General features: G+C 38.3%; 1 protein-coding gene across 1 annotated transcript in view; it reads left to right on the top strand.

Annotated features, from left to right (window-relative positions):
- The window catches only part of LOC135531483 (NLR family CARD domain-containing protein 3-like), a 30,620-nt gene extending 13,060 nt beyond the window's left edge, over positions 1 to 17,560 (top strand). Inside the window, exons 3-11 of the mRNA XM_064959513.1 lie at positions 48 to 233; positions 5,284 to 5,400; positions 5,696 to 5,780; positions 5,910 to 6,138; positions 6,514 to 8,278; positions 8,565 to 8,738; positions 14,691 to 14,864; positions 15,124 to 15,170; positions 15,544 to 17,560. Coding sequence (XP_064815585.1) covers positions 64 to 233; positions 5,284 to 5,400; positions 5,696 to 5,780; positions 5,910 to 6,138; positions 6,514 to 8,278; positions 8,565 to 8,738; positions 14,691 to 14,864; positions 15,124 to 15,170; positions 15,544 to 16,067 — 3,285 coding nt within the window. The 5' untranslated portion in view covers positions 48 to 63 and the 3' untranslated portion in view covers positions 16,068 to 17,560. The remainder of the gene's footprint in view (positions 1 to 47; positions 234 to 5,283; positions 5,401 to 5,695; positions 5,781 to 5,909; positions 6,139 to 6,513; positions 8,279 to 8,564; positions 8,739 to 14,690; positions 14,865 to 15,123; positions 15,171 to 15,543) is intronic.
- Positions 17,561 to 18,623: the final 1,063 nt, after the last annotated feature.

Genomic DNA, 18,623 nt, shown 5'->3' with positions numbered 1-18,623 from the left:
AGTTGTCACTGTGGTAAACACAACCAACATGCTTGATCTCTGTTTAGGCGTCAGTGCTCTAAAATGAGTCTCTCTGGGAAGAGAGAGGAGGGACCTGCCTCTAAAAGGCGTCTCTCTGGGGAGAGAGAGGAGGGGGGACCTGCCTCTAAAAGGCGTCTCTCTGGGGAGAGAGAGGAGGGGGGCCCTGCCTCTAAAATGTGTCTCTCTGGGGAACATGACACCAAAGCTAAGAGGTGAGATGAGAATTTTTAAAATAATTATTAAGAGTTTATTTCCAAAATGCATCACATTTGTTTTTTCATCAGAAATGGTTGCTAATGTGTACCTTCAAAATTACTGTTCTCAGATTTTTAACTAATAGATTTTAGATGGGTATATCGTAAATTATAATTATTATTATCATCAGTTAATAGATTTTAGATGGGTATATCTTTATTAAATTATTATTATTATCAGTTAATAGATTTTAGATGGGTATATCTTTATTAAATTATTATTATTATCAGTTAATAGATTTTAGATGGGTATATCTTTATTAAATTATTATTATTATTATTATCAGTTAATAGATTTGAGATGGGTATATCTGTATTAAATTATTATTACTATTATTATCAGTTAATAGATTTTAGATGGGTATATCTTTATTAAATTACTATTATTATCAGTTAATAGATTTTAGATGGGTATATCTTTATTAAATTATTATTATTATTATTATCAGTTAATAGATTTTAGATGGGTATATCTTTATTAAATTATAATTATTATTATCATCAGTTAATAGATTTGAGATGGGTATATCTTTATTAAATTATTATTATTATCAGTTAATAGATTTTAGATGGGTATATCTTTATTAAATTACTATTATTATCAGTTAATAGATTTTAGATGGGTATATCTTTATTAAATTATTATTATTATCAGTTAATAGATTTTAGATGGGTATATATTTATTAAATTATTATTATTATCAGTTAATAGATTTTAGATGGGTATATCTTTATTAAATTATTATTATTATCAGTTAATAGATTTTAGATGGGTATATCTTTATTAAATTATTATTATTATCAGTTAATAGATTTTAGATGGGTATATATTTATTAAATTATTATTATTATCAGTTAATAGATTTTATATGGGTATATCTTTATTAAATTATTATTATTATCAGTTAATAGATTTTAGATGGGTATATATTTATTAAATTATTATTATTATCAGTTAATAGATTTTAGATGGTTATATCTTTATTAAATTATTATTACTATTATTATCAGTTAATAGATTTTAGATGGGTATATCTTTATTAAATTATTATTACTATTATTATCAGTTAATTTATTTTAGATGGGTATATCTTTATTAAATTACTATTATTATCAGTTAATATATTTTAGATGGGTATATCTTTATTAAATTATTATTACTATTATTATCAGTTAATAGATTTTAGATGGGTATATCTTTATTAAATTATTATTATTATCAGTTAATAGATTTTAGATGGTTATATCTTTATTAAATTATTATTACTATTATTATCAGTTAATAGATTTTAGATGGGTATATCTTTATTAAATTATTATTACTATTATTATCAGTTAATAGATTTTAGATGGGTGTATCTTTATTAAATTATTATTATTATCAGTTAATATATTTTAGATGGGTATATCTTTATTAAATTATTATTATTATCAGTTAATAGATTTTAGATGGGTATATATTTATTAAATTATTATTATTATCAGTTAATAGATTTTAGATGGTTATATCTTTATTAAATTATTATTACTATTATTATCAGTTAATAGATTTTAGATGGGTATATCTTTATTAAATTATTATTACTATTATCATCAGTTAATAGATTTTAGATGGGTATATCTTTATTAAATTATTATTATTATCAGTTAATAGATTTTAGATGGGTATATCTTTATTAAATTACTATTATTATCAGTTAATAGATTTTAGATGGGTATATCTTTATTAAATTATTATTATTATTATTATCAGTTAATAGATTTTAGATGGGTATATCTTTATTAAATTATTATTATTATCAGTTAATATATTTTAGATGGGTATATCTGTATTAAATTACTATTATTACAGCATGTCCTCTTTTTCAAGATGTGGCCGATTTTAAAACAGCCAGAATGCATTTTTAAAATATGATTCATTTATTTTTTATGACATTGTTTCTAAATGGCTGCTGGGTAATTTAATATGCATGGAAATCTTCATCCGTAGACATTGAATTGAGTGAAGGTTCACTGAGTTGCAAACCAAATGGACAGGTCTAGCTGATTGATTTGCTACGTATTACCTATTTTAGCCTTAACCCTAATTATAGGGTAAGGTAGCCTAGAACACTTTTAGAAACAATTTTAGTAATAATGTTAGTAAATACCATTATAGTACTAAATAGCATTATAGTACTAAATAGCATTTAGATTATTTTGTTAATCAAAACCTGTCTCAGCATTTTGCTGTTTTTATTTTGTTATTTTATTATATTTATTATTTCAAGGCAGAACACTTGATAAACAAGACTAGTTTATTTTTCAAATGTGGTTTGAACTGGGTGACCTGGTAACCTCGATGTGAAAGTCCAGCAACTGGCGTGGGATAGATGGGGCAGGTTTGAGACTGATCTAAGGAATAAACAAGAAAAATACACTTTATTTCTCAGCTGCCTCACCAATATTTGTAAGTGAATTAATAACTTTCAATTGCTAAATATTTCCAATAGATGGCAGCATAAGAATACAAAGCATCAGTTATAGTCTACATGCAGCAATATATGATGGACCATGAAGCATTAGTTACAGTCTACATGCAGCAATATATGATGGACCATGAAGCATCAGTTATAGTCTACATGCAGCAATATGATGGACCATGAAGCATCAGTTATAGTCTACAAGCAGCAATATGATGGACCATGAAGCATCAGTTATAGTCTACAAACAGCAATATGATGGACCATGAAGCATCAGTTATAGTCTACATGCAGCAATATGATGGACCATGAAGCATCAGTTATAGGCTACAAGCAGCAATATGATGGACCATGAAGCATCAGTTGTAGTCTACATGCAGCAATATGATGGACCATGAAGCATCAGTTATAGGCTACAAGCAGCAATATGATGGACCATGAAGCATCAATTATAGTCTACAAGCAGCAATATGATGGACCATGAAGCATCAGTTATAGTCTACAAGCAGCAATATGATGGACCATGAAGCATCAGTTATAGGCTACAAGCAGCAATATGATGGACCATGAAGCATCAGTTATAGGCTACAAGCAGCAATATGATGGACCATGAAGCATCAGTTATAGGCTACAAGCAGCAATATGATGGACCATGAAGCATCAGTTATAGGCTACAAGCAGCAATATGATGGACCATGAAGCATCAATTATAGTCTACAAGCAGCAATATGATGGACCATGAAGCATCAGTTATAGTCTACAAGCAGCAATATGATGGACCATGAAGCATCAGTTATAGTCTACAAGCAGCAATATGATGGACCATGAAGCATCAGTTATAGTCTACAAGCAGCAATATGATGGACCATGAAGCATCAGTTATAGTCTACAAGCAGCAATATGATGGACCATGAAGCATCAGTTATAGGCTACAAGCAGCAATATGATGGACCATGAAGCATCAGTTATAGTCTACAAGCAGCAATATGATTGACATAAAATAGCAGCAACCACAGACTGTCTCATGATTTTCTAAAATGGTCACTCATTACTTTAGTTAGCTGTATATCTCATATTAGGGCTGTGTTGATTTGGGAGAGCAAATAAATAGTGACTATAGCAGGTATTAAACCCTGGGTAAATAATCACTAGTCAGAACCTCAACCTCAGTATACATTCATTATAAAAATCTATTTAATATCTGATATTGTGAGTAAACAACCTCGGAATAGAAAAGACAAGATTGCGCCAATAAATGACATCATTCACCCCTTAGTAAATTTACCTCAACATGCTTTTAGCAGGGCTGAGTTGACTACTAGTTGACTACTAGAGAGAGAAGGCAAAGTGGGTCGATGCTGGTTGATGAATTTGACAGTGAATGTACTGGGAAAATATGTCTTTCTAGACCAGATGTGACTGAATTAATGTTCAGGTTTATTGAGAATTGTTATATTAATGAAGTATAATTTCAAAACAAGAGCATAAAACCAGGTAATAATAAACATGAATCATCATTATATTACTTCACAGTAATCTGTTAAATGCCTTTTCAGTCCTTCCTCTTGTGTTAGCAGTGTGGAAAGGGACAGCAAGTAAGCACACAGGAGTTTTCCTGTGAGGGGAGTGGTGGTGTATCCAGCGAGAAAACTCAACTAATCTTCTGAAATGTCATGTGTGGTCTTATGCTGCCATCTATTGGAATTATGTAGCAACTGCAGTAGTACTGAATAATGTGTAATTCCTTACAAAATTACTAAGAATTGCAAGGTATAACATTGTGTAGTTCATTTTGCCACTTACAACCATAAAATAACCATTTATAACTTAACAAACAATGAAACTGACATAAACCAAAAACACAATACATTTAGGTAATTATATATATAACTTTACATTTATTGTTATATAGGTAATTATATAACTATTTATTTAGATGGGTGACATTATCTGCCAAAATAACAGCCCTGTAAACAAAGAAGAGCTCTCCAGTAGGTACCAAAAGATTCAAAGGTCATTTTCTCAAAAGTGAGGTTAAAAGTTAGTCATCTTTCAAAGCAGAATTACTTTCCCATTGTTCCTCAACTGTAGTGTCTGATATACCATTTTCTTGCTCTGAGTCTCTACTTTTATCTTATGTGAAATACACAGTTTCAAATGTTGTGAGCCCTTCGGTCACATTTGACTATATAGATATATATTATTACTGTATAAAAACTAGCAGTACTACTGATTCCTCTGAGAGTGAGGCAGATATATATTATTACTGTGTAAAACCTAGCAGTACTACTGATTTCTCTGAGAGTGAGGCAGATATATAGCATTTAGAAAATATGTCTCTCTGAAATGATCAAGTGATTTAAACAAATACATGGTTAGATAGTGAATAAACACAAAAGTCATAATTTCTTAAAGAAACAACAGCAAATTTAAGGACATTTCTGAAAAGTGATATATAGCTTTTTGGAATGAAACTCTTATGTTTCCCCAGCTCAGAGTAGATGAGAGATGTAATGTTTGCCTCTGTTGTCTCTGTTGTGTTGAAGCCCAATCCAGCAGGAGAGACCAGCCTCCCCTGTTCCCAGCTGTGTGTCCATGAAGAGTGACCAGTCTATGAGTCCTCCTATATCCTTTAGAGAGGGAGACCTTTCTACTGAACAAAGGTAAGAAGAACTCATGGGTCCTGGTCAGTGAGTTAAACAACACTGTCTCTAGTCATTTCTCCTCTCCCACCTTCCCATTTATTGTTGTTGTTTTCATAATCCATAGGCTAATCATTTTGTCTATTTTCATAGTCCTAAAACAAAATTAAACAAACACAACATTCCATCCCTGTGTGTGTGTGTGTGTGTGTGTGTGTGTGTGTGTGTGTGTGTGTGTGTGTGTGTGTGTGTGTGTGTGTGTGTGTGTGTGTGTACTCCCTGGATGAGGAGATGTAATCTCATGTTTTGTCCACAGAAACCAACGGGAGAGATCAGAGTCAGAGATTCTCAGTGGTCAGTCTTCCCAGAGTCATCAAACAGACCTGGCCTCCATATTCAGTGTATGTGGTCCTGTTATGTACATTTGTTTTTGTTTACCTCAAGTAAAGTTGATCTGTCAATCATTCATTAATGTGTTAATGAGAAAGCATTTATTCTCTTGCTTAACTTATTTACTTTGTTTATTTCAGTTGCTTGAAGAGAATATGATGACATTTGTGAAGAACGAGCTGAAGAGGTTCAAGAGGATTCTTAGTCCAGAACTCCCAGAAGGCTTTGAGAGTCAGAAGCAGGATAAGGAAGTGGTGGACCCTGAAGATGAGCAGCAGGAGAGCAGTGCCAGAGAGGGGGCTCTGAAGATCACACTGCACATCCTGAGGAAAATGAACCAGAAGGAGCTTGCTGACACACTGGAGAAATGTAAGATCTGTCTGCCTCATGTTGAATGATGTTTTATAACATTTAAAAGCTGTAGCTAAAGTACAGCTAAAGTAGCTGTGTAACTCAATGATATTGTAGCAGCCTTAACACAACACCTAGTGACCTCATCAAGTAGCAGCAGGGATGTGTTGTGCTGATTAATTTAGAGAGAGACAACATTAATAATACCATCAATAATACCAATAATAATATAATCAGTCACACCAGTCTGTAATGCATTATGAAAACATTTACACATTGATACAGTCAGTTAAGAGAATAAATTATTATAATGTAAAACTTTATAACAGTCCTACAATACTGTAGCCATTAAAACAGTAATTTTAAAATCCTCTGTGTTATTTCTTCATTCAGATGAGCTTGCTGTGATTTGCCAACGTGAACTCAAATCTAATCGAAAGAAGAAGTTTAAATGTGTATTTGAGGGGATCGCTCAACAAGGAAACCCAACACTTCTCAATAAGATCTACACAGAGCTCTACATCACAGAGGGTGGAACAGGAGAGGTCAATAATGAACATGAGCTGAGACAGATTGAGACAACAACCAGGAAACAAGCAAGACCAGAGACTGCAATCAAATGTAACGACATCTTCAAACCCTTAACTGGACAAGACAAACTTATCAGAACTGTGCTGACAAAGGGAGTCGCTGGCATTGGAAAAACAGTCTCTGTGCAGAAGTTCATTCTGGACTGGGCTGAAGGAAAAGCTAATCAGGATGTCCAATTTGTATTTTCATTCCCTTTCCGGGAGCTGAATTTGATGAAAGGGGACAAACACACTTTCATTGAACTTCTCAATCACTTCTCAGTGGAAACCAAACAATCAAAAATCTCCAACTACAACAAGTACAAAGTTCTGTTCATCTTTGATGGTCTGGATGAGTGCCGACTGCCCCTAGACTTCCAGAATAACAAGATCTGTTGGGACGTCACAGAGTCAACCTCAGTGGATGTTCTGCTGACAAATCTCATCAAGGGAAATCTGCTTCCCTCTGCTCTCCTCTGGATAACTACCCGACCTGCAGCAGCCAATAAGATCCCTTCAGTGTGTGTTGACCAGGTGACAGAGGTACGAGGGTTCAATGACCCACAGAAGGAGGAGTACTTCAGGAAGAGATTCAGTGATGAGGACCTGGCCAGCAGAATCATCTCACACATAAAGACATCAAGGAGCCTCCACATCATGTGCCACATTCCAGTCTTCTGTTGGATTTCTGCAACAGTCCTTGAACACATGATGAAACATAAGAGAGAAGAGATTCCCAAGACTCTGACTGAGATGTACACACACCTTGTGGTGTTTCACACCAAACAGAAGAATGAAAAGTATCTTGGGAAAGAAGAGACAGGTCCACACTGGAATAAAGAGAGCATTCTGTCACTGGGAAAACTGGCTTTTCAACAGCTTGTGAAGGGCAATCTGATTTTCTATGAAGAAGACCTGAAAGAGGCTGGAATTGATGTCAATGAAGCCTCAGTGTACTCAGGATTGTGCACACAGCTCTTTAAAGAGGAATGTGGGCTGTACCAGGACAAGGTGTACTGCTTTGTTCATCTGAGCATTCAGGAGTTTCTGGCTGCTGTACATGTGTTCCTCTCATTCATCAACAACAATGAGAATCTAATGGACAAACTGCAAACAAAAGACGAGTCTGCAGTTACTTTCTACAAGAGTGCTGTGGATAAAGCCTTACAAAGTGAGACGGGAAACCTGGACCTTTTCCTCCGCTTCCTTCTGGGCCTCTCACTGGAGTCCAATCAGAAGCACTTACGAGGTCTACTGACAAAGACAAGAAGCAGCTCACAGAGCAATGAAGAAACAGTCAAGTACATCAAGGAGAAGATCGGGGAGGATCTCTCTCCAGAGAGGAGCATCAATCTGTTCCACTGTCTGAATGAACTGAATGACCGTTCTCTAGTGGAGGAGATCCAAAGCTACCTGAGATCAGGAAGTCTCTCAAAACCCAACCTGTCACCTGGACAGTGGTCAGCTCTGGTCTTTGTGTTGCTGACTTCAGAAAAGGAGCTGGATGTGTTTGACCTGAAGAAATACTCCAGATCAGAGGAAGGTCTTCTGAGGCTGCTGCCAGTGGTCAAAGCCTCCAGAGCTGTTCTGTGAGTAAATAAAATTACATTTAAGAACTAATCATCAAGAAGAAATATTCAGTTTAGAGAAAAATATGTATTATAATATGTGTATAATATTATATTGAAAAACATATTGAATAAATGCATTGATTTTCACATTAGTATAACAATATGACCATACAATTCTAGAAGACAGAGGATGAATCTATATTTTGTTTGAGAGAATAAACCAAATGCATCTGCCATTGGCCTTCTACACTACTGGTGTTAAATGAACAGTGTGTTTGTGAAGTCATGATGATCTCTTTGTCAGGCTGTCAGGCTGTGGAGTCACAGAGGAAGGCTGTGCTTCTCTGGTCTCAGCTCTGGAGTCAAACCCCTCACACCTGAGAGAGCTGGACCTGAGTAACAACGACCTGAAGGATTCAGGAGTGAAGCTGCTCTCTGCTGGACTGGGGAATCCCCACTGTAAACTGGAGACTCTGAGGTCAGTATTCCTGTCGTTGGTCAACAAGTGATAACTGTTCACCAGATCCACATGTGTTTCCACATAGTCCATATGTGTTTGGACAGTGAAGCTTACAGTTTTACATTTGGTTGTGTTTTAGATATATACACCAGGGAAACACAGGGATAAATACACCAGGGAAACACAGGGATATATACACCAGGGATATATACACCAGGGATATATACACCAGGGATATATACACCAGGGAAACACAGGGATATATACACCAGGGATATATACACCAGGGATATATACACCAGGGAAACACAGGGATATATACACCAGGGATATATACACCAGGGATATATACACCAGGGATATATACACCAGGGATATATACACCAGGGATATATACACCAGGGAAACACAGGGATATATACACCAGGGGGGATATATACACCAGGGATATATACACCAGGGAAACACAGGGATAAATACACCAGGTATAAATACACCAGGGATATATACACCAGGGATATATACACCAGGGATATATACACCAGGGATATATACACGAGGGAAATATACACCAGGGAAACACAGTGATATATACACCAGGGACATATACACCAGGGATATATACACCAGGGAAACACAGGGATAAATACACCAGGGAAACACAGTGATATATATACACCAGGGATATATACACCAGGGAAACACAGGGATATATACACCAGGGATATATACACCATGGATATATACACCAGGGATATATACACCAGGGATATATACACCCGGGAAACACAGGGATAACTACACCAGGGAAACACAGTGATATATATACACCAGGGATATATACACCAGGGATATATACACCAGGGATATATACACCAGGGATATATACACCAGGGAAATATACACCAGGGAAACACAGTGATATATACACCAGGGATATATACACCAGGGATATATACACCAGGGATATATACACCAGGGAAACACAGGGATATATACACCAGGGATATATACACCAGGGATATATACACCAGGGATTTATACACCAGGGATATATACACCAGGGAAACACAGGGATATATACACCAGGGAAACACAGGGTTATATACACCAGGGATATACACACCAGGGATATATACACCAGGGATATATACACCAGGGAAACACAGGGATAAATACACCAGGGAAACACAGGGATATATACACCAGGGATATATACACCAGGGATATATACACCAGGGATATATACACCAGGGAAACACAGGGATAAATACACCAGGGATATATACACCAGGGATATATACACCAGGGATATATACACCAGGGAAACACAGGGATATATACACCAGGGAAACACAGGGATATATACACCAGGGATATATACACCAGGGATATATACACCAGGGATATATACACCAGGGAAACACAGGGATAAATACACCAGGGATATATACACCAGGGATATATACACCAGGGATATATACACCAGGGATATATACACCAGGGAAACACAGGGATATATACACCAGGGAAACACAGGGATATATACAACAGGGAAACACAGGGATATATACACCAGGGAAACACAGGGATATATACACCAGGGATATATACACCAGGGAAACACAGGGATAACTACACCAGGGAAACACAGTGATATATATACACCAGGGATATATACACCAGGGATATATACACCAGGGATGTATACACCAGGGATATATACACCAGGGAAATATACACCAGGGAAACACAGTGATATATACACCAGGGATATATACACCAGGGATATATACACCAGGGAAACACAGGGATATATAAACAGGGAAATATACACCAGGGATATATACACCAGGGAAACACAGGGATATATACACCAGGGAAACACAGAGATATATACACCAGGGATATATACACCAGGGATATATACACCAGGGAAACACAGGGATATACACACCAGGGATATATACACCAGGGATATATACACCAGGGAAACACAGGGATATATACACCAGGGAAACACAGGGATATATACACCAGGGATATATACACCAGGGATATATACACCAGGGATATATACACCAGGGAAACACAGGGATAAATACACCAGGGAAACACAGTGATATACATACACCAGGGATATATACACCAGGGATATATACACCAGGGATATATACACCAGGGAAACACAGGGATAAATACACCAGGGATATATACACCAGGGATATATACACCAGGGATATATACACCAGGGATATATACACCAGGGATATATACACCAGGGAAACACAGGGATATATACACCAGGGAAACACAGGGATATATACACCAGGGAAACACAGGGATATATACACCAGGGAAACACAGGGATATATACACTAGGGATATATACACCAGGGATATATACACCAGGGATATATACACCAGGGAAACACAGGGATATATACACCAGGGAAACATAAGGATATATACACCAGGGATATATACACCAGGGATATATACACCAGGGATATATACAACAGGGGAACACAGGGATATATACACCAGGGATATATACACCAGGGATATATTCACCAGGGATATATACACCAGGGATATATACACCAGGGATATATACACCAGGGATATATACACCAGGGGAACACAGGGATATATACACCAGGGATATATACACTAGGGAAACACAGGGATATATACACCAGGGATATATACACCAGGGAAACACAGGGATAAATACACCAGGGAAACACAGATATATATACACCAGGGATATATACACCAGGGATATATACACCAGGGAAACACAGGGATATATACACCAGGGATATATACACCAGGGATATATACACCAGGGAAACACAGGGATAAATACACCAAGGGAAACACAGGGATATATACACCAGGGATATATACACCAGGGATATATACACCAGGGATATATACACCAGGGATATATTCACCAGGGAAACACACACTAGGGATATATACACTAGGGATATATACACTAGGGATATATACACCAGGGATATATACACCAGGGATATATACACCAGGGATATATACACCAGGGATATATACACCAGGGAAACACAGGGATAAATACACCAGGGATATATACACCAGGGATATATACACCAGGGAAACACAGGGATAAATACACTAGGGATATATACACCAGGGATATATACACCAGGGAAACATAGGGATATATACACCAGGGATATATACACCAGGGATATATACACCAGGGATATATACACCAGGGATATATACACCAGGGATATATACACCAGGGACACACAGGGATATATACACCAGGGATATATACACCAGGGATATATACACCAGGGATATATACACCAGGGATATATACACCAGGGACACACAGGGATATATACACCAGGGATATATACACCAGGGAAATATACACCAGGGATATATACACCAGGGATATATACACCAGGGAAACACAGGGATGTATACACCAGGGAAACACAGGGATATATACACCAGGGATATATACACCAGGGATAAATACACCAGGGAAACATAGTGATATATATACACCAGGGATATATACACCAGGGATATATACACCAGGGATATATACACCAGGGATATATACACCAGGGATATATACACCAGGGAAACACATGGATATATACACCAGGGATATATACACCAGGGATATATACACCAGGGATATATACACCAGGGATATATACACCAGGGATATATATACACCAGGGATATATACACCAGGGATATATACACCAGGGATATATACATCAGGGACACACAGGGATATATACACCAGGGATATATACACCAGGGATATATACACCAGGGAAACACAGGGATATATATACACCAGGGATATATACACCAGGGATAAATACACTAGGGAAACACAGGGATATATACACCAGGGATATATACACCAGGGAAACACAGGGATAAATACACCAGGGAAACACAGATATATATACACCAGGGATATACACCAGGGATATATACACCAGGGAAACACAGGGATATATACACCAGGGATATATACACCAGGGATATATACACCAGGGAAACACAGGGATAAATACACCAAGGGAAACACAGGGATATATACACCAGGGATATATACACCAGGGATATATACACCAGGGATATATACACCAGGGATATATTCACCAGGGAACACACACTAGGGATATATACACTAGGGATATATACACTAGGGATATATACACCAGGGATATATACACCAGGGATATATACACCAGGGATATATACACCAGGGATATATACACCAGGGAAACACAGGGATAAATACACCAGGGATATATACACCGGGGATATATACACCAGGAAACACAGGGATAAATACACTAGGGATATATACACCAGGGATATATACACCAGGGAAACATAGGGATATATACACCAGGGATATATACACCAGGGATATATACACCAGGGATATATACACCAGGGATATATACACCAGGGATATATACACCAGGGACACACAGGGATATATACACCAGGGATATATACACCAGGGATATATACACCAGGGATATATACACCAGGGATATATACACCAGGGACACACAGGGATATATACACCAGGGATATATACACCAGGGATATATACACCAGGGATATATACACCAGGGATATATACACCAGGGAAACACAGGGATGTATACACCAGGGAAACACAGGGATATATACACCAGGGATATATACACCAGGGATATATACACCAGGGATAAATACACCAGGGAAACATAGTGATATATATACACCAGGGATATATACACCAGGGATATATACACCAGGGATATATACACCAGGGATATATACACCAGGGAAACACATGGATATATACACCAGGGATATATACACCAGGGATATATACACCAGGGATATATACACCAGGGATATATACACCAGGGATATATATACACCAGGGATATATACACCAGGGATATATACACCAGGGATATATACATCAGGGACACACAGGGATATATACACCAGGGATATATACACCAGGGATATATACACCAGGGAAACACAGGGATATATATACACCAGGGATATATACACCAGGGATAAATACACCAGGGAAACACAGGGATATATACACCAGGGATATATACACAGGGATATATACACCAGGGATATATACACCAGGGATATATACACCAGGGATATATACACCAGGGATATATACACCAGGGATATATACACCAGGGGAACACATGGATATATACACCAGGGATATATACACCAGGGATATATACACCAGGGATATATACACCAGGGGTATATATACACCAGGGATATATATACACCAGGGATAAATACACCAGGGATATATACACCAGGGATATATACACCAGGGATATATACACCAGGGAAACACAGGGATATATACACCAGGGAAACATAGGGATATATACACCAGGGATATATACACCAGGGATATATACACCAGGGATATATACACCAGGGATATATACACCAGGGGAACACATGGATATATACACCAGGGATATATACACCAGGGATATATACACCAGGGATATATACACCAGGGATATATATACACCAGGGATATATATACACCAGGGATAAATACACCAGGGATATATACACCAGGGATATATACACCAGGGATATATACACCAGGGATATATACACCAGGGAAACACAGGGATATATACACCAGGGAAACATAGGGATATATACACCAGGGATATATACACCAGGGATATATACACCAGGGATATATACACCAGGGATATATACACCAGGGATATAATAATAATAATGATGGTGTATATATCCCTGGACAGGTGAAACAATTCAGGGTTTGACATGAAGATGGAGAAAAATATACTGCCACTATTTTCACCACCAAAGATCATCATCAGTGTTATTTTAATATGATTTGACTCTTTGCAGGCTGTCAGGCTGTCTAGTCACAGAGGAAGGCTGTGCTTCTCTGGTCTCAGCTCTGAGGTCAAACCCCTCACACCTGAGAGAGCTGGACCTGAGCTACAATCACCCAGGAGACTCAGGAGTCAGACTGCTCTCTGCTGGACTGGAGGATCCACACTGCAGACTGGAGAAACTCAAGTATGTAGAGGGTTTATGTCAATGTTCATATCAGACATGTTGGACTTATCAGGCTGGTTAAGACAAACATTCTGACCACCACTTGGACAAAGTTACATGCTGACTGTGTGTGTGTGTGTGCGTGTGTGTGTGTGTGTGTGTGTGTGTGTGTGTGTGTGTGTGTGTGTGTGTGTGTGTGTGTGTGTGTGTGTGTGTGTGTGTGTGTGTGTGTTCAGGTGTATCCCTCAATGACTGTCTGTTCTTCTGCTTACCGCTACAGTGTGGAACATGGTGGAGAGAACAGAATGAAACCTGGACTTAGAAAATGTGAGTGTTGACAGCTGTGAAGAATATGACTAAGAATAAGTCTTAATTCAAGTTAAGTCAAAGACCACCATCATTACTGACTTGGTCATATTAAATATCAGCTGTAGTTCTACAGAAGCAGAAATCAGGGACACCAACGTTTACAAAGAGTTGCTTTGAGTGTGTGTGTGTGTGTGTGTGTAATTAATGGGAATAAGTGTGTTTTATATTACCATACAGTATAACATATGATCATTCAACAAGTCTCAAGTTACCTTAACTTCTCCTTTTGATACCTAGAAACATCTACATTAAATGAATTAGTGAAAAGTGAGTTAACATTCTAATGTGAATGATGATGATTTCTAATATTGTGTCTGGTTTCATCCATCAGATGTCTGTGATCTCACACTGGACCCAAACACAGTAAACAGACACCTCTCTCTGTCTGAGGAGAACAGAAAGGTGACATGTCGGAGAGAGGAGCAGCCGTATCCTGATCACCCAGAGAGATTTGAGGACTGTGAACAGTTGCTGTGTAGAGAGGGTCTGACTGGGCGCTGTTACTGGGAGGTAGAGTGGAGTGGGAGAAGGGCTGCTATTGGAGTGACATATAAAGGAATCAGCAGGAGAGGAAGGGTTAAGAACTGTTGTCTTGGATGGAATGACAAGTCCTGGAGTCTGTACTGCTCTGACAACCATTACATTGCCTGGCACAATAATAATCCCACTACCATAGACGTCCCCTCCTCCAGCTCCCACAGAGTAGGAGTGTATCTGGACTGGCCAGCCGGCACTCTGTCCTTCTATAGAGCCTCCTCTGACACACTGACCCACCTGATCACATTCACCTCCATATTCACTGAGCCCCTCTATGCAGGGTTTTGGGTTTGTGATGACTCCTCAGTGTCCCTGTAAATAATAACCTGACACACACACACACACACACACACACACACACACACACACACACACACACACACACACACACACACACACACACATTGACACACACACACATTGACACACACACACATTGACACACACACACACACACACACACATTGACACACACACACACACATTGACACACACACACAAACACCCACATTGACACACACACTTTTAATTTTATTTTTCAGTGTAATAAAAAAGATCAGTTGTAAATGTTTTATGTTTTAGGCCTTTTATGGCCTTTTATGTTTGATATGATGTTAGTAACACTCTGAAGTCATTCCATCTGTAATGGTGTGGTCGGAAGGAGAATGAACTTGATATAAACGGAGTCGCTAAAAAATAACTCCAAAACCAAAATATACAAAAATAATAAAAAGTGGGTACAAAACCCATCGCGCATCAAACAATCTCCAACAAGGACATGAGGGGAAAGAGAGGGTTAAATACACAACATGTAATTGATGGGATTGAAAGCAGGTGAAACAAGGCAAAACAAATGGAAAATGAAAAATGGATCAGCGAAGCTAGAAGGTCGGTGACATCGTCCGCCTAACAAGGCGGAAGTCGTGTCCTTTCTTTAAAGCTCTAAAGTGACTTTTTATTGACAGATGCCTCATTTAAATGTTCTGGATGTTGATGAAAGGAAATCCCATAAAGCCTTCTGGCCAGGACTTTGTTATGACATCTTCTGATTGGGTGTCTCAGGTCAGGACTTTGTTATGACATCTTCTGATTGGGTGTCTCAGGTCAGGACTTTGTTATGGCATCTTCTGATTGGGTGTCTCAGGTCAGGGCTTTGTTATGACATCTTCTGATTGGGTGTCTCAGGTCAGGACTTTGTTATGACATCTTCTGATTGGGTGTCTCAGGTCAGGTCTTTGTTATGACATCTTCTGATTGGGTGTCTCAGGTCAGGGCTTTGTTATGACATCTTCTGATTGGGTGTCAGGTCAGGTCTGAGCCATGATCAGAATGTGTCTGTCTATTTCCAGCCCTGCCATTTCTACCTGTCCTGATCTAGTGTTTGACCCCTGACCTCCTCACACCGTCTCACTGTCCATGTCTGCTTTTAGCTCCCACCTCTACTTCACTGTGTTATAATGGACCTTATGCTTGTTATGTCACCTCTGTAACCAGGTACCAAACATACTGACCTTTCTGACCCTGTCCCATGGTCCTACTTCACTGTGTTATAATGGACCTTATGCTTGTTATGTCACCTCTGTAACCAGTTATCAAACATCCTGACCTTTCTGACCCTGTCCCATGGCCCTACTTCACTGTGTTATAATGGACCTTATGCTTGTTATGTCACTTCTGTAACCAGGTACCAAACATACTGACCTTTCTGACCCTGTCCCATGGCCCTACTTTCTAGAACTGAACATTTAAAGTCCTCTGAGTTTTGTTTACTGTCCATTTACTAATTTATTGATGTATTTGTTGTGTATTTGGGGTTGTGCGCAGAGCATCATGGGGGTTTGTATGTGTTGAGATGATCACGTTCCAGATAAATGGTTGAACTGATTCCTGTCTCCCGTCTCATCATTATTGAATTGTTATACAGACGAGGTAATGAAACCCACAAAACATAACAAAAGATTGGCGATGAGTCTGAATCTACAGGAACTATTCTTTCTGGAAGAAGTTGTTTTTACAACTGTTTAAAACTGTTATTTTCTGTGGTTCAGTCTAGGCTAATGTTAACACAGTGTATTACTAGCAGAGGCAAGTGCATAGTGGAGCTAACAGAGAGAGTTAACATCATCATGGAGGGAAGTGGAGCTAACAGAGAGAGTTAACATCATCATGGAGGGAAGTGGAGCTAACAGAGAGAGTTAACATCATCATGAAGGGAAGTGGAGCTAACAGAGAGAGTTAACATCATCATGGAGGGAAGTGGAGCTAACAGAGAGAGTTAACATCATCATGGAGGGAAGTGGAGCTAACAGAGAGTTAACATCATCATGGAGGGAAGTGGAGCTAACAGAGAGAGTTAACATCATCATGGAGGGAAGTGGAGCTAACAGAGAGAGTTAACATCGTCATGGAGGAAGTGGAGCTAACAGAGAGAGTTAACATCATCATGGAGGGAAGTGGAGCTAACAGAGTGAGTTAACATCATCATGGAGGGAAGTGGAGCTAACAGAGAGAGTTAACATCGTCATGGAGGGAAGTGGAGCTAACAGAGTGAGTTAACATCATCATGGAGGGAAGTGGAGCTAACAGAGTGAGTTAACATCATCATGGAGGGAAGTGGAGCTAACAGAGAGAGTTAACATCATCATGGAGGGAAGTGGAGCTAACAGAGAGAGTTAACATCATCATGGAGGGAAGTGGAGCTAACAGAGAGAGTTAACATCATCATGGAGGGAAGTGGAGCTAACAGAGAGAGTTAACATCATCATGGAGGGAAGTGGAGCTAACAGAGAGAGTTAACATCATCATGGAGGGAAGTGGAGCTAACAGAGAGTGTTAACATCATCATGGAGGAAGTGGAGCTAACAGAGAGAGTTA

The sequence above is a fragment of the Oncorhynchus masou genome, unplaced genomic scaffold (genome assembly GCF_036934945.1).
Source record: "Oncorhynchus masou masou isolate Uvic2021 unplaced genomic scaffold, UVic_Omas_1.1 unplaced_scaffold_1599, whole genome shotgun sequence".
In the NCBI taxonomy this organism is placed as follows: domain Eukaryota; kingdom Metazoa; phylum Chordata; class Actinopteri; order Salmoniformes; family Salmonidae; genus Oncorhynchus; species Oncorhynchus masou.
Note: the sequence above shows the minus strand (reverse complement) of the source record. Positions and strands in the feature narration are given on the sequence as shown.